This window comes from Sinocyclocheilus rhinocerous, unplaced genomic scaffold (assembly GCF_001515625.1).
Source record: "Sinocyclocheilus rhinocerous isolate Xijiao unplaced genomic scaffold, SAMN03320098_v1.1 scaffold860, whole genome shotgun sequence".
Lineage (NCBI taxonomy): Eukaryota > Metazoa > Chordata > Actinopteri > Cypriniformes > Cyprinidae > Sinocyclocheilus > Sinocyclocheilus rhinocerous.
Window position 1 is genome coordinate 213745 of NW_015638565.1, and position 18926 is coordinate 232670.

The 18926-nt window shown below is 37.9% G+C and overlaps 2 protein-coding genes across 4 annotated transcripts in view; one reads left to right on the forward strand and one right to left on the reverse strand.

Annotated features, from left to right (window-relative positions):
• The first annotated feature begins 275 nt into the window (after positions 1 to 275).
• Positions 276 to 11072, forward strand: LOC107749730 (palmitoyltransferase ZDHHC5-like). Of its 3 annotated transcripts, XM_016564874.1 has the most exons (12): positions 276 to 533; positions 1905 to 3168; positions 3251 to 3320; positions 4100 to 4273; positions 4391 to 4563; positions 4672 to 4774; positions 4902 to 4993; positions 5087 to 5201; positions 6051 to 6159; positions 6266 to 6372; positions 7707 to 8446; positions 10501 to 11072. In XM_016564874.1, exons 2-12 carry the CDS (start codon positions 3041 to 3043, stop codon positions 10610 to 10612), a joined length of 1923 nt encoding a protein of 640 aa, XP_016420360.1. In that variant the 5' UTR covers positions 276 to 533; positions 1905 to 3040; the 3' UTR covers positions 10613 to 11072. The 3 variants fall into 3 exon arrangements, with proteins under 3 accessions (XP_016420360.1, XP_016420358.1, XP_016420359.1); XM_016564872.1 differs by lacking the exons at positions 276 to 533; positions 1905 to 3168; positions 3251 to 3320 and adding an exon at positions 8658 to 8784 and having other exon boundaries at positions 3935 to 4273; positions 10501 to 10567; XM_016564873.1 differs by lacking the exons at positions 276 to 533; positions 1905 to 3168; positions 3251 to 3320 and adding an exon at positions 8762 to 8784 and having other exon boundaries at positions 3936 to 4273; positions 10501 to 10564.
• A 3986-nt stretch (positions 11073 to 15058) lies between these two features.
• LOC107749731 (septin-8-B-like) overlaps positions 15059 to 18926 on the reverse strand; it is a 9286-nt gene continuing 5418 nt past the window's right edge. Inside the window, exons 2-9 of the mRNA XM_016564875.1 lie at positions 18375 to 18489; positions 18087 to 18282; positions 17820 to 18006; positions 17550 to 17711; positions 17321 to 17417; positions 16835 to 17003; positions 16565 to 16697; positions 15059 to 15763 (exon numbers count right to left, since the gene is read on the reverse strand). Of these exons, the coding sequence (XP_016420361.1) occupies positions 15581 to 15763; positions 16565 to 16697; positions 16835 to 17003; positions 17321 to 17417; positions 17550 to 17711; positions 17820 to 18006; positions 18087 to 18282; positions 18375 to 18489 (1242 nt within the window). The 3' untranslated portion in view covers positions 15059 to 15580. The remainder of the gene's footprint in view (positions 15764 to 16564; positions 16698 to 16834; positions 17004 to 17320; positions 17418 to 17549; positions 17712 to 17819; positions 18007 to 18086; positions 18283 to 18374; positions 18490 to 18926) is intronic.

An 18926-nucleotide genomic window follows, 5' to 3' on the forward strand; every position in this document is an offset into this window, starting at 1 on the left:
TTAAATAAATTCAATTGCAATTTCATCCTTCTGAACAAACAATAAAACAAACCAAAACCAGTTTGACTACATGTTATTCTGCATGCCTTTTTTCAAAGAAATTACATCCTTTGAGCAAACTAATTGAGCAAATATTAATTTGACATTATATCTATTGACAAAAATCTCTTCCGGATCCTTTCCTGCATGTCCTATACAGGTGACTTTTTAAATGATGCTGGGGCCGAAGAAGAAGATGATGATGCCTTGTTAAGGGTTTTATTTTTGGCTTATCAGACTCTGTATCGGATAAACGACTTGGGGAGTTTTCAGCCCCGGGCGTACAGAGATCAAAAGCCTTTTCCCGGGCCCTAAAAAGACTGAGATTAAGGGAGAGAGAGAGAGGGTAGAGAGAGCTGAAGCTCCTCTCCCATCAGATAATACCGCTGCCCCGGGCCGGGATGCAAAAGAGAAACCGAGTCTCCAAATCACAGGACGTGTGAATAAACGCCAGGCATTTAAAGTACGTAAACATTCGGGATATCCGACACTGCGTGAGTATATTCGAGTGGATGACATTCATAATAGATGTGTTGTTTAATTAAAAATGTGTGGGCAGGTCGCTGTTTGCTTCTGATCTGTTTCGACATCGGATCGATATCGCCGCATTTGAGCTTCTTTCAGTGTTGGCTCTAACAACTGGAGTCCGAGGCTTCACTCTGAGGCCTAGTTAAACAAAGCAAAACACGAAGCAAAAAGTTAAATGATCGTATTTTGGTGCGGTTTATAAGTTAATTGTGCTAATATTTGATCAATATGTATTTTTCTTGTGTTTTGTAATCCAAACTGCCTTGTTTTACTGCGTAAGGTAGTATTAGCTGGAATGGTAAGCTAACCAAAAACGGGACACAACCGTAGTGTTTTTGACTCAGATGTTGCTTTTTTTGTGTGAAATTGTTTATGCTTTGAAATTTAACTAACTTCTGGACTCAATTAACCCGTTTGGTTTATGATTTTGCTGTAGTGAATGACTGTGTCACCTAATGAGTTGCCTACCTAGACAGCATTTTTGGGCAATATAGTTCTATTCAGATGTGTGCAATCCACATATGATGCCCTGAAATGCTTTCTATGTAGATAGGCAGCTTACAAGGCTTTTAAATATAGATTTATTCTTACTCCGAGTGCACTGCAGTCATCTATATAGTAAACTGGAGTTGACTTATAAACATCACAGCTAGCCTTTTTTGACAAAAAAGGTCAATTTTGTAAAACTATTAAATTGTTAAAATGACTATTGTGGGTGAGTGACATCCTAACATAATTTTCCAGTTTGTTATTGATTATGTGGTACAATCAGATATCATCTGACATCCATCATTCTTTTCATTATTGATTCAAAGTTGATGGTAAGATATGATTTAACGTTTATGAATGAATCAAATCTATATATATTTCCCATGTGAAGTGAATTAGTTTTCAGGTGGTACTGTGAATGAAGAGAGCAGGAGTAGCTGCAAGAAAAGAAGATTATGAGTGGTGTAATAAGGCTTGTGTATGCGAGACTCAAGGTCACTGCGTGGTCAGTGTGGCAGTAAACCCAAGGAGAAAAAGGGGATTGTAAAGGGGGGATGGGGTTGAATTGTATACAGAAAACCTGGTGGAGAAAACAGTAAAAAAGAGGCACACCCTTTCCTGGTGAGTCAGAAGTTGTGACAGGGGGCAACAAAAGTGTGATCAGGTTTCAACACGTTGTGTGTGTACACAGATGTAGGTTTCACAATTCATTGCTTTATGTTCCGTCTTGTTCATGTGATCATTCGTATGATATTGGCTGCTTGGAACCGGTATGGAGAACTTCAAGAATGTGTAAGATCAGGTCATGAGTTTATATCTACGCGTTTAATTATCTTCTCTTCTTATAGATACCGCTCAGGCCTGTTAAGGAATCAGAAAGGAGGAGGGCGGCATTTTAGACTCATCAATCTCATCCTTGTGAGGAAGAAGGGCCTCATGGGACACTATGCAGGGTTAAAATGGTTTTGCACGCTCATGTGTTATCACAACCTGGAGTTATCAACCCCGGACGCATACGGATCGTGTGCAGTTGCGATGGTAGACACGCACTCTGGTGTGGGCGTACATTTTTTGCATATGGATTGCATCTGAAAAGCAACTTATCATGTGGATATCTGCACTTACAATATTCATGTGACCTGGCAAACCGTGTTTTTCTGCTCACTTTTCGGCCAGTTTGGCTCTCTTCAAAGTGTGAGCATAGATCACCTCAGAGTGGAGAATGAGCTCTCATTTAGGGCACAAGACATCAAGAGCTCTGTTTCATGATTTGTACTCGTAATTACGGTCTTTTCTTAGACGGACTGTTCCAGAGGGAAATCCAGACTCCATTGAGATTATAGAAAGAAAGTCATTTTTTTGTCTTGTAGTTTCTTATTTTTCCCTCATACATTTTGTTTCACTGTATACCTCCCATCAAAACTATTTTTTTTTCCTTTCTGTAGTCTGACGTCATTCTCACATGCACTCATCTGAAATGATGCTTTGAAAGATATAAGATTGGTCTCTGAGCGAGTATTGTATGAATGCCTGAACTCAAATTGCTGCTTCCTTTTGCTGCTGCTCTTTTTGGTGTAACACGGGGCTTACCAGAGATTTGCACTAAAAGAGCATTGCTGTCACTCGATTTTCCTTTTATTGACCAAATCTTGTTACATTCAAGCCATATGAACTTATTTTTGATGAAACTAGAGCTATTTTTGTATTACAGTAAAGTCATAGAAATATCGCATATTATGTGTATATGAATTTAGTCTATTTTTTATGTATCAACACAGACATATACAAAAAGACATCTGCACTATTTTACATTAACGTTTGTTTTTGGAAAGAAATGCACCTTGATTTATGTCGAGAACATAATCTATTTCACTAAATTTATTGTTATGGCCATGGCTACACACCATCCTCACTCAGGTGGGAGACGAGTTTTCTTCGCTCTCTGACGCCTCCCCCTGTTCCCTCGGTTTTTTGACATCTCCAAATGCCTGTGGGTCTTAGTGTGGGTGGGGCTCTCGGAGACCCTTCCCCATTCCGCCCCAGTCGTTATGTGCCTGTGTCCGCAGCAACCGCCTTCCTTGTGGGGGCCACAACACTGTTTCTCTGTTTTACGTGAGTAGAACTTAAATACATTAATATAGAAATTCAATGTATCAGTATTTCTGTAAGTGTAATGAGAGGCATCTCTGTGCAGGTGTCCCTGGCTGTCAGAGCGGTTCTCCTCAGAAAAGGCATTTATAAGATTTCTATTTCATATAAATGCTGTTCTTCCAACTCTCTATTATTTAAGATATTTATTAAGAATCTTGAAAAATGTAGCATGGTTTACAGAGAAATATTAAGCAGCACAACTGTTTTCAACACTGAAAATAATTAGAAATGTTTCTTGAGCAGCAAATCAGCATATTGATTTCTGAAGGATCATGTGACACTGAAGAATTCAGCTTTACCATCTCAAATACATTACATAAAAAAACGTATTGTAACAGTTAACAGTTACGGTTATATACAGGTATTACTGTATTTTTGATCAAATAAATGCATCCATGATGAGCGTAAGAGATTTCTTTTGAAAACATTACAAATTTTACTGACCCTAATCCTTTGATCAGTAGCGTATTTTACTATTCAAATTTATTTTTTCCACATATAAAAATATTCATTAAAATAAAAATTTCTGTCATGACAACTCTCGGAGGGATTGGCATGGTAATGTACATGACAATGTTAATGTATTTGGTCTTGGCGGAATAGATTTGCTACGCTGCTGCTTCTGCAGAGCAAATACCGAGACCAGGAGAGAACCAATCAGCTGTGCCATGTGATAATGATCATTAGTCATTAGGTCAGATTGAGTTAGACCTATCGGACTGCGCCATCTAGAGTTTCATGCCAGAACTCTGTATTACTTTAACGTGACACGTATAATGTAAAAGAAACCTTAGTGGTTCTCAAATTAGGCTTAATTTTTTAATGCAAAATATACTTGTCTTATATTTTCTGTTGAAGTATGACCTGGACATTTCTTAACCGTTTTCATGAGATTGTATGTTTTGCAGCTGAAGAAGATGAGGATAAAGAGGATGATTTCCGGGCTCCACTTTATAAGACGGTGGAGGTGAGGGGCATTCAGGTGCGGATGAAGTGGTGCTCCACATGTCGCTTTTACAGACCACCGCGCTGTTCACATTGCTCTGTGTGTGACAACTGTGTGGAGGTACACAGACATTCATCATAGTTTCACACTAAACAAAGTCTTCAGTGTTTGATTTAAGTCTTGTTGACTTGACTTATGCTTTTTTTATTGTCTAAATGCATGTGTGTCTGTGTTTAGGAGTTTGACCATCACTGCCCATGGGTGAACAACTGCATTGGGAGGCGTAATTATCGTTATTTCTTTCTGTTCCTGCTCTCGCTCACTATTCACATTATGAATGTGTTTGGCTTCAGTCTGCTATACATCCTCCATCACACTAAACAACTGGACCAGGTCCACTCTGCAGTCACGTATCCTTTACCCATAACGCACTTACATGCGCATGTGCACATAATGCAATCTCATGAATACACATCAACCTGTTCAATGTTTTTTGTTATCCTTAACACACTACTCAGTATGGCGGTGATGTGTGTAGCTGGCCTGTTTTTCGTCCCAGTTGCAGGACTCACTGGGTTCCATGTTGTCCTTGTATCCAGAGGGAGAACGACCAACGAACAGGTCCGTGTGTGTGTGTGTTCGGGTGTGTCCCTTGTCCACATTGTATGTGTTTGATCAAACCGAATGATGTGGTTTTTCTGCCTGATTTCTAAGGGCGTGTTCTCAAATTTCCTCTCTTCACCCTCAGGTGACTGGGAAGTTCAGAGGCGGCGTTAACCCCTTCACACACGGGTGCTTGAAAAACATTGCACACATGCTGTGTAGTTCACAGGCTCCCAGGTTCACAAATCTTATTTTCTAACAAATAAAGATGCGTTTTGCAGATTGTGTTGGATTTAAAGTTCTAATTTTATGTATATGTTTTTTGTACAGGTATCTTGGTCACTTGCGAAAGCCTCATTCTGTTCAGGTCCAGCCACCATTTCTGCGGCCACCTCTGTCTGAAGCCCAACTAGCAGCTAAAGTCCTGGATAATGGCATCCAACAGGTACAAACACATTATCATACACTTTGTTTTTATGCTAACAGTCATGGTTGACAGCTGCAGTGCTTTGCAGTGGAGTAGGTCAGTAATGCTAGTTTTTTTTTATTTTTGTGCAGTGTAAATTGATTTGATAATATAATAGATAAACAATAATATCAATTAAAGCATGTTATGTTAATGCTTGATCACTTTTTACCATGTTTTAGAGGTGTAAGTGATATGTGCTACTGGTTAAAGATCTGGGCTGCGTTTCCCAAAAGCATTGTTAGCCTAAGTAGATTATAGAACCACCGCCACCAATGGTCTCTGGGATCAACTTAGCTTGCAATGCTTTTGAGAAACGCAACCCTGGGGTCAAAACCTACAAACCCATAAGGTAAAAAACATTGAATGGTATTTTTAAGCCATAAATGTTTTTTATTAATGTTGGGCAGCCAGTAAGTGGTCATTAAATAGCTTATATAATGAATGCTAATTTATGTTATTAAAATATTTATTATTATGAATGTCATCTGTACCTGTTGTAGTCTAATGAATATTTGGATACTGTTGTGCATTTGTTTTAATATTGGTTCTGCTTTTCTGACATCTAAACAAAAATTATTCACATTGGTTGTAAAACTCAATATCAGTCAATCTTTTCCATCCTTAATTCACAAACTTTACACTGTCTTAATATTTGTCATGCTCTTGTTTTGTCTATGTAGAGAGCTGAAATTAGTTAACTTTCTTTTGAAAGTAATTGACATACATGTGAAAGATCTCACATAAGAGCAGGTTCCTAAAATCCCTTTAGATGAGTAAGCTATTTTTGTTAAAGAGTTGCTCTGTGTGTGTGTGTGTGTACTTCAGTCTAAAAGTAGTTTGGAGATAATGGAGAGTCAGTCCACTGATGCTGATCCCCCTCCACCACCTAAACCAGAGCACAGATACCCTGGGCTGCCTCACACACAAAATGAAGGTTAGTGCACACACAGATGTATCATACCCGTTAGATAATTTACAGCATCACTACAGCACTTTTTTGACTATTTTATAACTTGTTTTTTTTCTTTTCTTCCAATCAGAGTGCAGCTTGCTGACTGAGGCTCCACTCACACCTTCATTGTATAAATACGGGCCGGCCTACAGCAGTCCAGGAAAAAAACACACGGCCTCAACACATTCCAGCAAAGTAAGTCTAAGTGCGGTACACACAAATACAGGCAAGTTCAGGTACTGAAACTTTGGTAAATGTATTTTTTTGTTTGAGACAACCATGATCTACTGCACTTGAGGTTTGCATTGCATTTTTTTCTTTTTTTTTCTTTTTGTTAATACGTTGAATCCTTTCTTTTATTATTTTTCTTGAATATCTGAAATCACTGGCAGTCAGTGAGCGAGTAAGTTTAGATGTGAGTTATCCGTTGTTATGGTGTGTTTTGCACCTTGCTCTTGTGTTTCGTCATTTTGACTCTGCAGTTGTTGCGTTTGATTCAAGCTGGACTCTCTCCTGTTGCTGTTTTCCTCTCGTTCTGAAGCATAACTTGAATCCTTTCCTTTCCTTCACGTGAAAAATTTCCACCTTGGTGGACAATAAAGACACTCTACTGTTTCAGTGTTTTGTGTTCACTCGGAAATCTTTTGCGTTCGCCAGAGACACTTTGCATTTGCTTGTGTTGAAATATACGCTGTGTTCCATTCCGAAAAGCTCATCCCGATGCCCTAATCCCTTCATCTTCAAAGGGTTTAACCTCCAGAGTGAGAGCTTTAAAGGGAGGAAGGATGTAAGGGACCAAAAAACTGTTCCTTAGAATGCACTTCTCTATCATCTTGCCGGGCAGATTAAGGGGGTGGAAAGAATGATGGGAGCGAAGGTTCCATCGGTTGTACCCTTTGAAATCCTTCGTTCAGCAGGGCCCTTCTAAGTGGCCAGTTTTGAGCTCTTTGGTTTGGAACTGCCCTTAAAAATGGTGGCCATGATTGTTCTTACATTGAAGTGCCCTTCGGAGGTGGATTTATCCCATTTGGAACACAGCGATAGTTTCTCCTCACTCCACATTAGTTCCATGAAAGTTTTTCGAGCAAACACAAAAGTTTTGCTTGGGACTGCAAAGTTTTACGGTGGAACACAAAAGCATTGAAATGTAATTTGTCCTCCAATCTAATTTTTTCCATCACCACATCCCCTTAGGACAGGAGTCAAACTCAGTTCCTGGAGGGCCGGAGCCCTACAGAGTTTAGATTTAACCCTAATTAAACATACCTGATCCAACTAATCAAGTCCTTCAGGCTTATTTTAAAACTACATGGTATGAGTACTGGAGCAGGGCTGGAACTAAACTCTGCAGGGCTCCGGCCCTCCAGGAACTGAGTTTGACACCCCTGCCTTATGAGTTCCGTACGTCCCTTTATACAGTGTGGTTTGCTCAAACTTTCAGTTGTGTGCCATCTTTCATCTCTTTGGTGATGCTTCAGCTGCTGGGGATGTTTGGTGTACCTTTTTCTGTCTTTTTTTTTTCCTCTCAGATGAGTCGAGGGAACAGTATGACCGAGTCTCCCTCTGTCCCCGTCACCACTGGGCAGCCCAGCTACCGCTCAGACCCCAGTTTGTCAAGCCGAGGGGGTGCAGGGTTCCGTGGGGGAGGGGAGGGAGGTAGAGCAGGCTCGGGGGGCCTGGGTGGGGCCTCTGCGTTTGGTGGGCGATCCTACCCTTCTTTTACCGACACCCTACTCCAATCAGCAGCAGCCTCTTGCTCCTCAAGCCTTCGCTCCGCCCATACGGCCCACAATGCCCTCGGGCCCCTCATCTCTGAGGGTACGACCTCCACTAGCTACAAGAGTTTAGCCAATCAGACACGCAACGGCAGCTTGTCGTACGAAAGTCTGCTGACGCCCTCCGAAAGCCCAGAGTTTGAGTCTGCTGCTCACGAGCTGTCCCCACCCAGACCGCACCCTCTTAGCACAGCACCAGGGGCCCCGCCTATTTTGGGGTACACGTCCCCTTTCCTATCTGCTCAGCAGAGGGAGGGCTCTCTCCAGGCCTGCCCTGCCCCCCTAAGACCCTCCCCCAACAGAGCTTTCCTGCGCCCAACAAGCTCACCCCCTTCTCGGGCTCCACCCCTTTCTCCTCGCGCTCGCTCTTTGGGCTCCCCTCCTCCTGGCCCCGCCCCTGGCCATACATCTCTGGGCAAATCACTGTCCTATGGAGGTGGCGCCGAGTTACAGCACCGCCCCTCTAGCTCAGGGGGCGGGACTCCGATGCCGAAGTGAGTAATGCCTGCAGATTTTAGCCGTCTCTCTCTTTCCCCCCTCAGAAAAACCTGCACGCCTGCGTGTGTGTGATGGTCAAGTAGAACATTGAGGTCAAGTGTTCGTGTTTGTATTCATTTGGTTTGGTCTTTCTTCTTCTCTTTGTTCAGTAACACTGTCTCTTTCTTCCTGCAACCCATGGCCACTCTACTGTCCCTCGAATTTCTGTTCACACCCTCCATCTTTCTATGTCCTTTTTCCTTCTCTGCTCTCTTTCTTTACGTTCATCTGCTCTGTTCTGCCCTCCCCTCCTCCTGCCTTGTGGCCGTAAGGATGACTCTGTCTCTGTGCTAAGGTTCGTCTTATTATGCTTCTGTAATTTTGATGTCTTAAAGGTCAACATGAAAGTGAAATTATTTACTTGCTTAATACATTCAGAGTTTTAGATTAGTGCACATGAAAGTTAAGAAAAAAAAAGCTTTTCTCATAAAAAAAAAAAACACTAAAAAAACTTTTTGGCCGACATTGCCAAGGCAGGGTGGATTATTTATTGTGTTAACCAATAGACAAACAGATATTTAACCATTGTTTTAGGCTACTGTTCTAGGTCAAATAGCCTTTCTAAAATCTTAATGTGGTATTTTCTTGTTAATATAGAGTGCTGCAGTGATGGTGTATTTTTGTAGGCCAACATGTAAGTTTGCATCACTCTTGGTTCCCCTTAAAAAAAAAAAAACAGTAGTTTCTGTTGGGTTTTGGATTATTGCAGAAAATAAGCTCTGCAACCAACAAAAGTTTATTATTGTTACATGTTTCATTCATCGTGGTAATCTTCACAAATTAATAAAACTTGTGAATTTTGTAGTCTAAAAACAGTCGGCAGAAGTAAAAAGCTAAATGTAAGCTATAAACACTGCTGTCGCATATCTGCAAACTCGCTTCCAACAACTTTTTCAGTCTTCTATTTAAAAAAAAAAAAAGGTCTCAAAGTTTGAATTAGAATAGTTTGCAAGAGAGTGATTATAAACACAAGTCTGTAAAAATGGACTAGTGAGTAGATGAGTTTACCTGTTCAGTATGATGACATTTAATGTCCCGACAACCTCTGTAGTCCCTGTTAGTAACCGTCTTTATCGAGAGAAGTAAAAGTTTTTTTAAAAATGACAAGGGGTTATTTTATGTCACAGAATAAAACCTGAAAATCTCCTGCTCTTGTGTTAACCTCAGTCCTTATTTCAGGCATTTAACCAAAAACATTTTTGGCCTACAAAAATACGTATTTCCCACAGCACTCTGTTACCAGGGCTTCAACAATATGTGTGAGAGGATTTTGGGCAACTTGGTGGAACTTGTATATCCATATTTTTTATGCTTTGAAAACGTAATGTTTTTCTGGTTTTCTGTGAGGTATTTTACATTGTTGTGAATTTTGCGGATTTGTCACCTAACTGGCTAACAGTATGCCATTGTTTTCTGGTACAAGAGTGTTTTATGGTTACATTTATAGCTGTATAATTTCCAGATTGTTGTATTTTTTTTATTAAATGTATTTTTAATATTAAAATATTTTGTAAATATTAATAATAATATAAAATACATTGCTAAAAATAAAATGTGGTCATTACTTTGGGCCAGTGAACAGTTTGCCAGGGCGTTGAGGGCAAGTGAAACAGAACTGACCTTTAGAACTGGCCAGGGGGGAAAAATCCTTCCTCTTGAGCCCTGGTGATTATTGGTTACAACGATAATAGCAATTTATACATTTGAAACAGAATACAGTATGTCAGAATGCTCTCAATGGTAAAAGTGATCGTAAGCTTCCAATCGTTTGCCGAAAAAATCATTTCACAATATTATGGTAATAAAGTGGCTTGTGAATGTCGATTCATGTTGGCTTTAAACCTACTTTGCGAATGTCTTGCTTGCGTTGTCTCTGTTACCTTTAATACATGTATCCCTGCAACACTTTCAATGCATCCATAGTGTTTTTGGTTAAATTATTAGGCTTTTTCACATGCATCCTTTTTAGGTTTACTTATATCTCTCTCTTTTTTCCCCCACCAACCATTAGCTCAACTATTAAACAAAACGCAGCCAATCATAACACCCACTCCCACAAACCTGCAGGAGGGGTGAAGAAAGTGACTGGTGTTGAAGGAACGACCTATGAGATTTCAGTATGAATGTCTGACACAAAAGAATCCGGATCCACTCTGCAGTTTTTCGCCTCGATCAGATGGATGTAAAGCTGCTCAACCACACATGCAAAAAAGCATACAAGACTACAAAGAAAAATCCTAAGTGTTTCCCAGTCCAACTTTATCAGTCGCTGTGGAGGACATACACTGAGAACATGGGCCAGTGAAGACGAATCTTACAGCATTTTGTTTTCTGAATATCAATATGGTACAGAAATACCACAGACTTTCTTTTTTATTTAAAGAATCATTTGGTACATCAATGTATTACCTACCGATTTGTACGCAAGACTGTCCAATGATCATAGTTGGGACCATGTGAGACACACTGATGCCTCATTCAGAATGACCTCAACAGAAACCACAAGCCTCTCAGCAGTCCGCCAATAAGCATACATAAATCACTGTTCAGTCTGGCATATTCTATAGCGCTCAGTTTCAAACCCTTAAAGAGACAGTTCACCAAAAATGAAAATTCTGTCATCGTTTAACACCCTTATGTCATTCCAAACCCATATGACTGACTTTCTTCAGTGGAACACAAAAGAAGATATTTTAATGAATGTTCACACTGCTCTTTTCCAGACAATAGTGTCCACATGCTTTCCAGCTCCAACAAAGACAAAAAAGGCCATAAAAGTGGTCAATACAACTATTAAAGTCTTCTAAAGCAGTGGTTCTCAACCACTATGGGGAAACTTCCAAGGGGGCCTCAAGATGAATTAAAATGATTTAAAATTTTAAAAAAATAAATTGAGTAAAACGAGTAAAAATCAAGATATTTCTTATTTTAATTCACCCACCTTGAAGAACCAGGATTCCCACTGTCTTAAAAAATACCTTGATGTACTGTATGAGGAAGCCTAATTTTTAAATGTGTGATTTCTAGACCTGGAAAAGTCAAGAAAATCAATAAACTCTTATAACTCCATGGGCATTTTTAGAATGAATGTACATTTTTAGCCAAGTTTAAAAACAATCCTTATCCTCAATCATTATTGAGAAAAACTGGAAAAGTCATTGGGCTTTTGAAAATTTAGTGGACAATGGGAGGCTTTGGAGTCCAAAAGGTTTGAGAACCACTGTTGTGAAATCATATGATAGCCGACAGATGCAAAATGCAACAATTGTTGTATAAAACGTTAATGTGTGCTGATCACAGAACTGTCATTTTTGGGTGAACTATATCTTCTTCTTTTTTTCTTCATTATTATTTTATACAGGTACAGATGTATAAGTATTAAGTTTGATAAAGAACATAATATTAAGATGCAGGCATATATGATGTATGATTGTTTGTTTTAGGTTGGATGGTGTTTGTCAGATTTATATGGCTGCATCAGCCAGATGAAATTCTCAGCCAATGGGACTCAGTCTGTTTGACAGATAGCACACTCGGCAAGTAGGAATGAATGTATCTAAAGACACACAAGTTACTAGAGCACAACATATTAAGCAAAGATTATTTACATTACGTACTGAAGATATCATATGCAAATTGTAACTTTGTGTCGGCGTGTCCACCAATCAAGAGCCATACTCTCTTGACACATGGTCAGCCAATCACAAGAGAGTTTATTTATTCAGCTAGAGGAGGCCAGTGCAAGTACATGCTGGATGCACCATCGTATTGATTTTGAACATTCATTTTTTATGTTATTTTAACTTTTTTTAAACTGGACATTGGTCAAATGAACTGCCAGAGTACAGTGATTATCTCCTCATAGATATATAAGTTTGATTGTATTTGTCTATGTGAGAGAATGAGTGTGAAATTTTATTTGAACTTACCTGACTGTTGTACAAGATCAGAAGTCGTTCACGTCTTTTGTCTGCTTTTTGAGGTCTGAGGACCAGCGACCGGTCAGAGTAAGATAGAAACCGCTTATGCAGAGACTCATGCAAGGTTTTTTTGTTGTTTTTTATCTTTTGTCATTTCCACCATGGCCTTATGATGCCTTTTTAAACTGTTCTCAAGGGTATTTCAGTATGTGTAACTGGCTCTTAGAGATGACAGATAGAGAATTGTTGTGTTGAGTTTTGGGTAAGAATGCAGACTCGTTTAACCCTTCTGTATTCTGAGTCACATGAGCAACACATTTTCAACAGAACAATAAACAACAGAACGAACATAAGCTGGGTTTTCTCATTTTATATTTCAGTACTATTTTGTCCTGATGTGTCTGATAATCAGAGGCTGGTTAAAGTGTAAATGAATACTTGTTAGAGAAGAGGGTAAAACATTCAGTACAGGCACCCGTCTCGCTAATAACAAACACCATCTGCAAACGCATCTCTTGTTTAGGAGAATTCAGCAGTAACTGGTGGTTTAAGTACTTTTGGGATTTGGTTAAGTACACAGGGTAATCCTTTGGCAAAAGCCACTAAGGCTGATACAAGTCTTCTAGTTCAGTACCTCTCTGAGGTCAAGGAATATGCAGACAGAAGCCTCAGGAAGCTACGAAATAGACTAAAGGAAAATAAAAGGATTTCTCTCAAAGCAAATTCTTGTAGAATACTCTAAATTAAATTGATTATGAATAAAATATAACATTTTTGCCATTCATTATTGAGTAGTTCTTGTATATGGAGGCCCAAACCTGCATAAATTAAAAATAAATACATAAATGTAATAATAGGAAAATAAATAAAGGAATATATGACTTGTTAATACAAATGCAAATTTTTTTTTTTACTTAAATGTAGTCCTATTTTTGTTTTGTTTTCTTTAACTTTATTTTTTATTTATTTCATTTATTTTTATTAATTTATGTATTCATTTATTTTTATATTTTACCCTCCTATGTATTTATTTCCATATTTATCTCCATACTTACAGAGAAGTGAGTAATACAAAGAACAAAATAAAGAATTTGTTTTTTTGTTTTTGTTTTTTACTGAAAAATATACAGTTGCATTTGTGTAGGAGAGGTAAGCGATAACATAAGCAGAGATATTTAACATTTAAAAATATCATAATTATTCTGGTTAATATAAAACAATTCATTTTGTGCAGTACTTTTCTATCTGGTAAAACTGTTTAGAGAAAAATATATTACAAAAAAATATGTACAAAAATCTAAATGATATGTTAACAGTTCAGTTGTCATAGTCAAGTTCTGTATTAATATAAGACAATGACAAGTTAACTGCAACCAATACAATGTTAAACAGAACTTCATGTTTACTTAATGAGATAGTTCACCTAAAATTTGTAATTCTGTCATCATTTATTCACTTACACGTCATTTTAAACCCTTGTTTTTTCTTCTGCGGAACACAGAAGTTCTTTTGCTTATCATTAAGTTCCATTTTATGGACAAAAATATCTTCTCAAAATATGTTCCACGAGGGTGAATAAATTATTATTATAAATTAATTTTTTGGAGTGAATCTCCATCCCTTTAATAAAAATGTATATCCATAAGAATCAAGTACACATCAGTGGATCATCACAGCCCAATGTCGTGTCTGATATGTACCGCATTACAGGTTGAATTGTGTGGTAGGCAGGAGCTTGTTTTACATATAACCATCACCTGAAAGTAGAGACCTGCACTCCCGCGGGACCCAACGCAACAGGGTGCGGCGCGGGCCAACTCTTGATGGGCGAGTGCGGGTGCGGGCGGGAAGAGACTCTTGTGTGTGCGGGATGCGGGAGAATAAAATGATTCGCGGGACTCCCGCAAAATAGAAATTATCTAAACATAAAATGTCTAAAACATATAAATTGTTATTTATGTGTTGCACAAAAGCAAAAAGAACAACGAATAACGTTCAAATGATTAACGCGCAAGCTAGGCAGAGTTTCTATTTATAACACGTGTTTAAAGCGTTGCGCAATGTAGCCAATCACAGACTCAGCTGTTGATTTCTGGAACGCAATGGCCAATCAGAGGTGATTAAGTTAGAATCTACTCACCGCAGTGCTGAAATTGCGTGCTAACGAACTGTCTCATTTCAACACACAAAGTGTAGACATTATGAAAGATTCTTTGTCAATATGTTCATTGTGTTATAACAGAGCGTTATGAGATCGCGATGAACTGAGATGTCAGCTTTTAGTGATAATAAAGGAAGCGCTGCTCGCATTCTGACATGCCAAACCATGCACGCAGCAGCCCATGCTTGCTTTTCTGTTAAAAATAACAGTGGTTTGTGATTGTGAATGTTGATGCTTAGCCTAAATAACAAATATATTTTATCGGGAGCATTTATGCTGGGATGTTGTGTATCATAGGAGATGTTACAGAACCATTTAATGTAAATTTCTTTGATGTGCTGAAAAAAAATCTATATAGATTACTTTTATGCGGGATTTTGCGGGCGGGAGCGGGACAAAAGATGAATGTGCGGACGGGAGCGGGCCAACATAAGATATTTTTCTGCGGGAGCGGGACTGAAAAATCCGTCCCGCGCAGGTCTCTGAAAGCATGACAAGCTGGTGCGACTGGTAAAATTACTGAGCAGTTACTGATGTTGATGCTTCCTTGAATTGCCAGTTAACTGAAAATAAAATGTTTAATAAACATACATAAAATCAGCTAGATTAAAAAAATAATGTTGCCAACCACTGGCAACCAACCAAGAGCACTAATACATATTTCAAGCAATCTAACGCTCATTTTATTCAAAGTGAGTGCAAACAATTACAAACACTTCATCAGGGGGCGTAAACGCATGCTGATCCGACAGCTGGCAGTACCAGGCAACTAGTGTCATCATCTATCTCTCTATCCTTAAACATGCCAAGATCCTGTCTGCCAGTGTGCTTTAATATTACAGCATTGAAGCTCTGCCCTGAAGACGGTCAGCCAACACAGACAAACAAAAAGACCTCAGACGCTTGTGAATGCAGACACAGATCAGTCTCATTCACAGATGGTGACTACCAGAGATGGGAACAGACAGTCTCAGAGGTTGAAATGGGAATGAAAGTGAGGAGGAGGAGGCTTACGTTTTCTTCTCTTTGTCTTTTTTGAAGGCAGAAGAGCCTTGAAAAGACTGGAGGGTTTCAGCAGCCACTCTCCTGCTGTAGAAGGTGTTCATCTCCTCCTCTAAATCTCTACGCTTCTCCTCTAGGTTCCTCTTCTCCTCCTGATGTGTTCGTTTCAGCATCTCAAATCTTTCATGCAGCTTGGAATACAGAACAAGGGCTCATTTACAATCTTTTACTTTATTTTTTGTTTTATTATTTCAATATAAAAAAATTTAAATTCCATTATTATTTAACCAATTAACAGCACTAGTTTATAATGCGGAGATACTTGCAATTGTGTGTATTTATGTATTTACTTTAATCAAAAGGAGCTTATTTTATTGTATTATATTTTTTATTTATTTTAATAAAAGGTGACGCTTTTGAAGATTGTTTTATTATTTACTAAAATGTGACGAGTGTTTAAATATTTTTTTTAATAAAAAGTGACAAGTATTTAAATATTTATTTTAATTAAATATTTTATTATTTAATAAAGAGTTAATTAATTTTAAATTAATAAATACTTATTTAAGATTGTATTTTGTTTTATTATTTAATAAAAACGGGCAGATATTTAAAATAATTTATGTTAATATTTAAAAGGTGACAAGCATTTAAAGTTTTTTAGTTTATTTAATAAAAAACTTAGCATTTTTATTTTTTAATTTAATAAAAAGTGACAAGTGTCTAAATATATTTTTTTTTTAAATAAAAAGTGATAAGTATTTAAATATTTTATTATTTAATAAAAAAGTGACAAGTATTTAAAGATTTTATTTGATCATTTAATTAAAAGTGTCAAGTATTACATTTTCTTTCTTATTATTTTTCTCCAAAGCAGTGTCTGTACTAAAAGCAGTTATAATGTAATTTTACATGACATAAATTAAGGCTTGTACAAATATAATTTTGTCCTGAGTTAATACAAAAATATTGTCAAATCCAGTGATTCTTACCTCTCTCTCCTTCTCTTTTAGTTCTGCTTCTGTCTCCTTCACTTTGTTGACAAACATCTGTCTCATCTGCTCCTCCTTGAGTTGTAGCTCACCAATAAATTCTCTCCTCTTGGCCACATATGTTTCCCGCAGACTGTGTGTGAGGACATATAACTATGATGACTATACAATTTAGAATGAATTCACTGCCTCTTTTGTAACATGATCTTCTTAACAACAAGTAGCAGCATTATGTAAGACATCATGAGCTGTGGAAGTGTGTTGCAGTACCTGAAGGGTTCGCTGTCAGGGTTGGTGTCTTTGAAGCCCATCTCCTCCAGTTTGCAGCGGCGGTACAGCTCATAGTGTCTGGCGTGGGTCTGTTCCCTCAGGTCCGATATGTTGACACGAATTAGCATCTCTCTCAGCTTTACAAAGTCACAGTGACTCTCGTTCTCCACTGAGGACAAAGCCCAGACAACATAACTTCACTAATAATCTGGTGTAGTTCTCATAATGCCTGCTACAGTAATCAAGACACCGTCTGCTGCTTGTTTTGCGTTAATATTGACAAACTACTACAGGATACACTGTGATTATACCAGCAGCCATTAATAGAAATAAATATATCTTGCAGTGGATACACTTTTGATTAATTTAATGCATTCTTGCCGAATAAAAATGCATTCTTGCCTTGCATTGCCCAATTTGTCCATTTTTGTCTAACTTAAAGTAAGACAATGATAAATATCTTTATGTTCAAGCAGCACTACCTACCCTGTACCACTCCCCATGGGTACTCTCTGGCTCGCACCATTTCGTTCCCAATTTTAACCTCTTCACTGCTTCCAATCACAGCAAAAGGGAGATGTGCCTGCAACACAAGTCACTGGCTCAACATTAAAGGTGTCTAGGAGCATATATCTATTCTGATCAATAGCAAAATTGTTACAAAACATATATCTGAAATCATAACATCATATATTTGAACTTGAGCTTCTCTTACATTCATAGAAGAGTTTATTTCAGCCACAGCTTCGTCATCTGTTGGGAACTGGTAGATCTGAACACCATTGCTGACCAGTTCACGCATGATCTTGATCTTAAACTTTTGAAGCTCGTTCTTGGATATAGTGTCTGCCTTCGCTATGACGGGAATAATGTTGACCTGGTTGGGAAGACAATATATGGATATACACTAATTCTACAATTCTATGTATATAACTTAAGATTTCATGAGGTAGTATATATAACATACACTTTGTGAACAATGTACCTTGCTGTCCAGTTTCTTCATGGTAACTAAGTCCAGAGATTTCAGTGAGTGACCGGTGGGAGAAATAAAATAGAGGCAGATGTGGATGCGTGAATCATGATAGTTGTAAAGGGAGCGTTTAATTTTAAGCTCTTCTTCAAGGAAGTTTTCAAACTGGGAGTCAATGTAGTCCACAATAGGTTTATAACTACAGAGAAACAAAAGAAAGTTTAGGATCTTGGTACTTCATTATCAATGTCACTGGGTTACTGAAGTCTCAAGCATTACCTTTCTTCTTTATTAACCTGGTCGCCAAATCCCACAGTGTCTACAATGCTTAGCTGCAAATCCACATTGCTTTCCTGCAGGCTGTATGTTCTGTGGCGTAAATGCACCCCGCTCTGGAAGTGGCTGGCCTCTTCACTCTCGAAGGTTGTGTTAAATAGTGTGTTCATTAATGTAGATTTGCCTATGCCAGTTTCACCTGTAAAAGAGGGCACATTCTTGCAATCTTTCGCATCAATTTTAATATTTACATACCAGGTCTGCAGAATCTTAAAAGCACTTCTTTCTCACCCACGCAGAGAATGTTGAAGCTGAATCCTTGGCTCACTGATTTGCTGACCAGCTGATCAGGAAGACCGTCAAAACCGACATGACCGCTGAGAGAGAGAGTCCTCATCTCCTCACTCTGAGATCAAAAAAGTTTGACATGACATACCAGAAAAATTTGATAGTGTCATGAATAATTGCTGCAAGTGTCTTTGTAAAAATGTTTTCACAAAATGATATTTTAGTGAATTTAATTAAGCAGAGAACACCTAACATTTATTTTTGTTTGCAAAAATAATAATGGCTTAATAATCAACTAAACAGTAAATCTATAAATGTATTGAAGTTTACTAAAGTAAATAAATACAATTACATTTACATATTAAATCTAATAATATATATATATATATATATATATATATTTGTTAGTGAATTTAAGCAGAGAACACCTAACATTTATTTTTGTTTGCAAAAATAATAATGGCTTAATAATCAACTAAACAGTAAATCTATAAATGTATTGAAGTTTACTAAAGTAAATAAATACAATTACATTTACATATTAATTAAATCTAA

Bases quoted from the DNA above. Each gene is read 5' to 3' on its own strand.
- LOC107749730 (XM_016564874.1), top strand. From the start codon at position 3,041: ATGCCTGTGGGTCTTAGTGTGGGTGGGGCTCTCGGAGACCCTTCCCCA. The intron at 4,274-4,390 runs GTACACAGACAT...GTCTGTGTTTAG, and splicing joins TGTGTGACAACTGTGTGGAG to GAGTTTGACCATCACTGCCC. The intron at 4,775-4,901 runs GTCCGTGTGTGT...CTTCACCCTCAG, and splicing joins GGAGAACGACCAACGAACAG to GTGACTGGGAAGTTCAGAGG.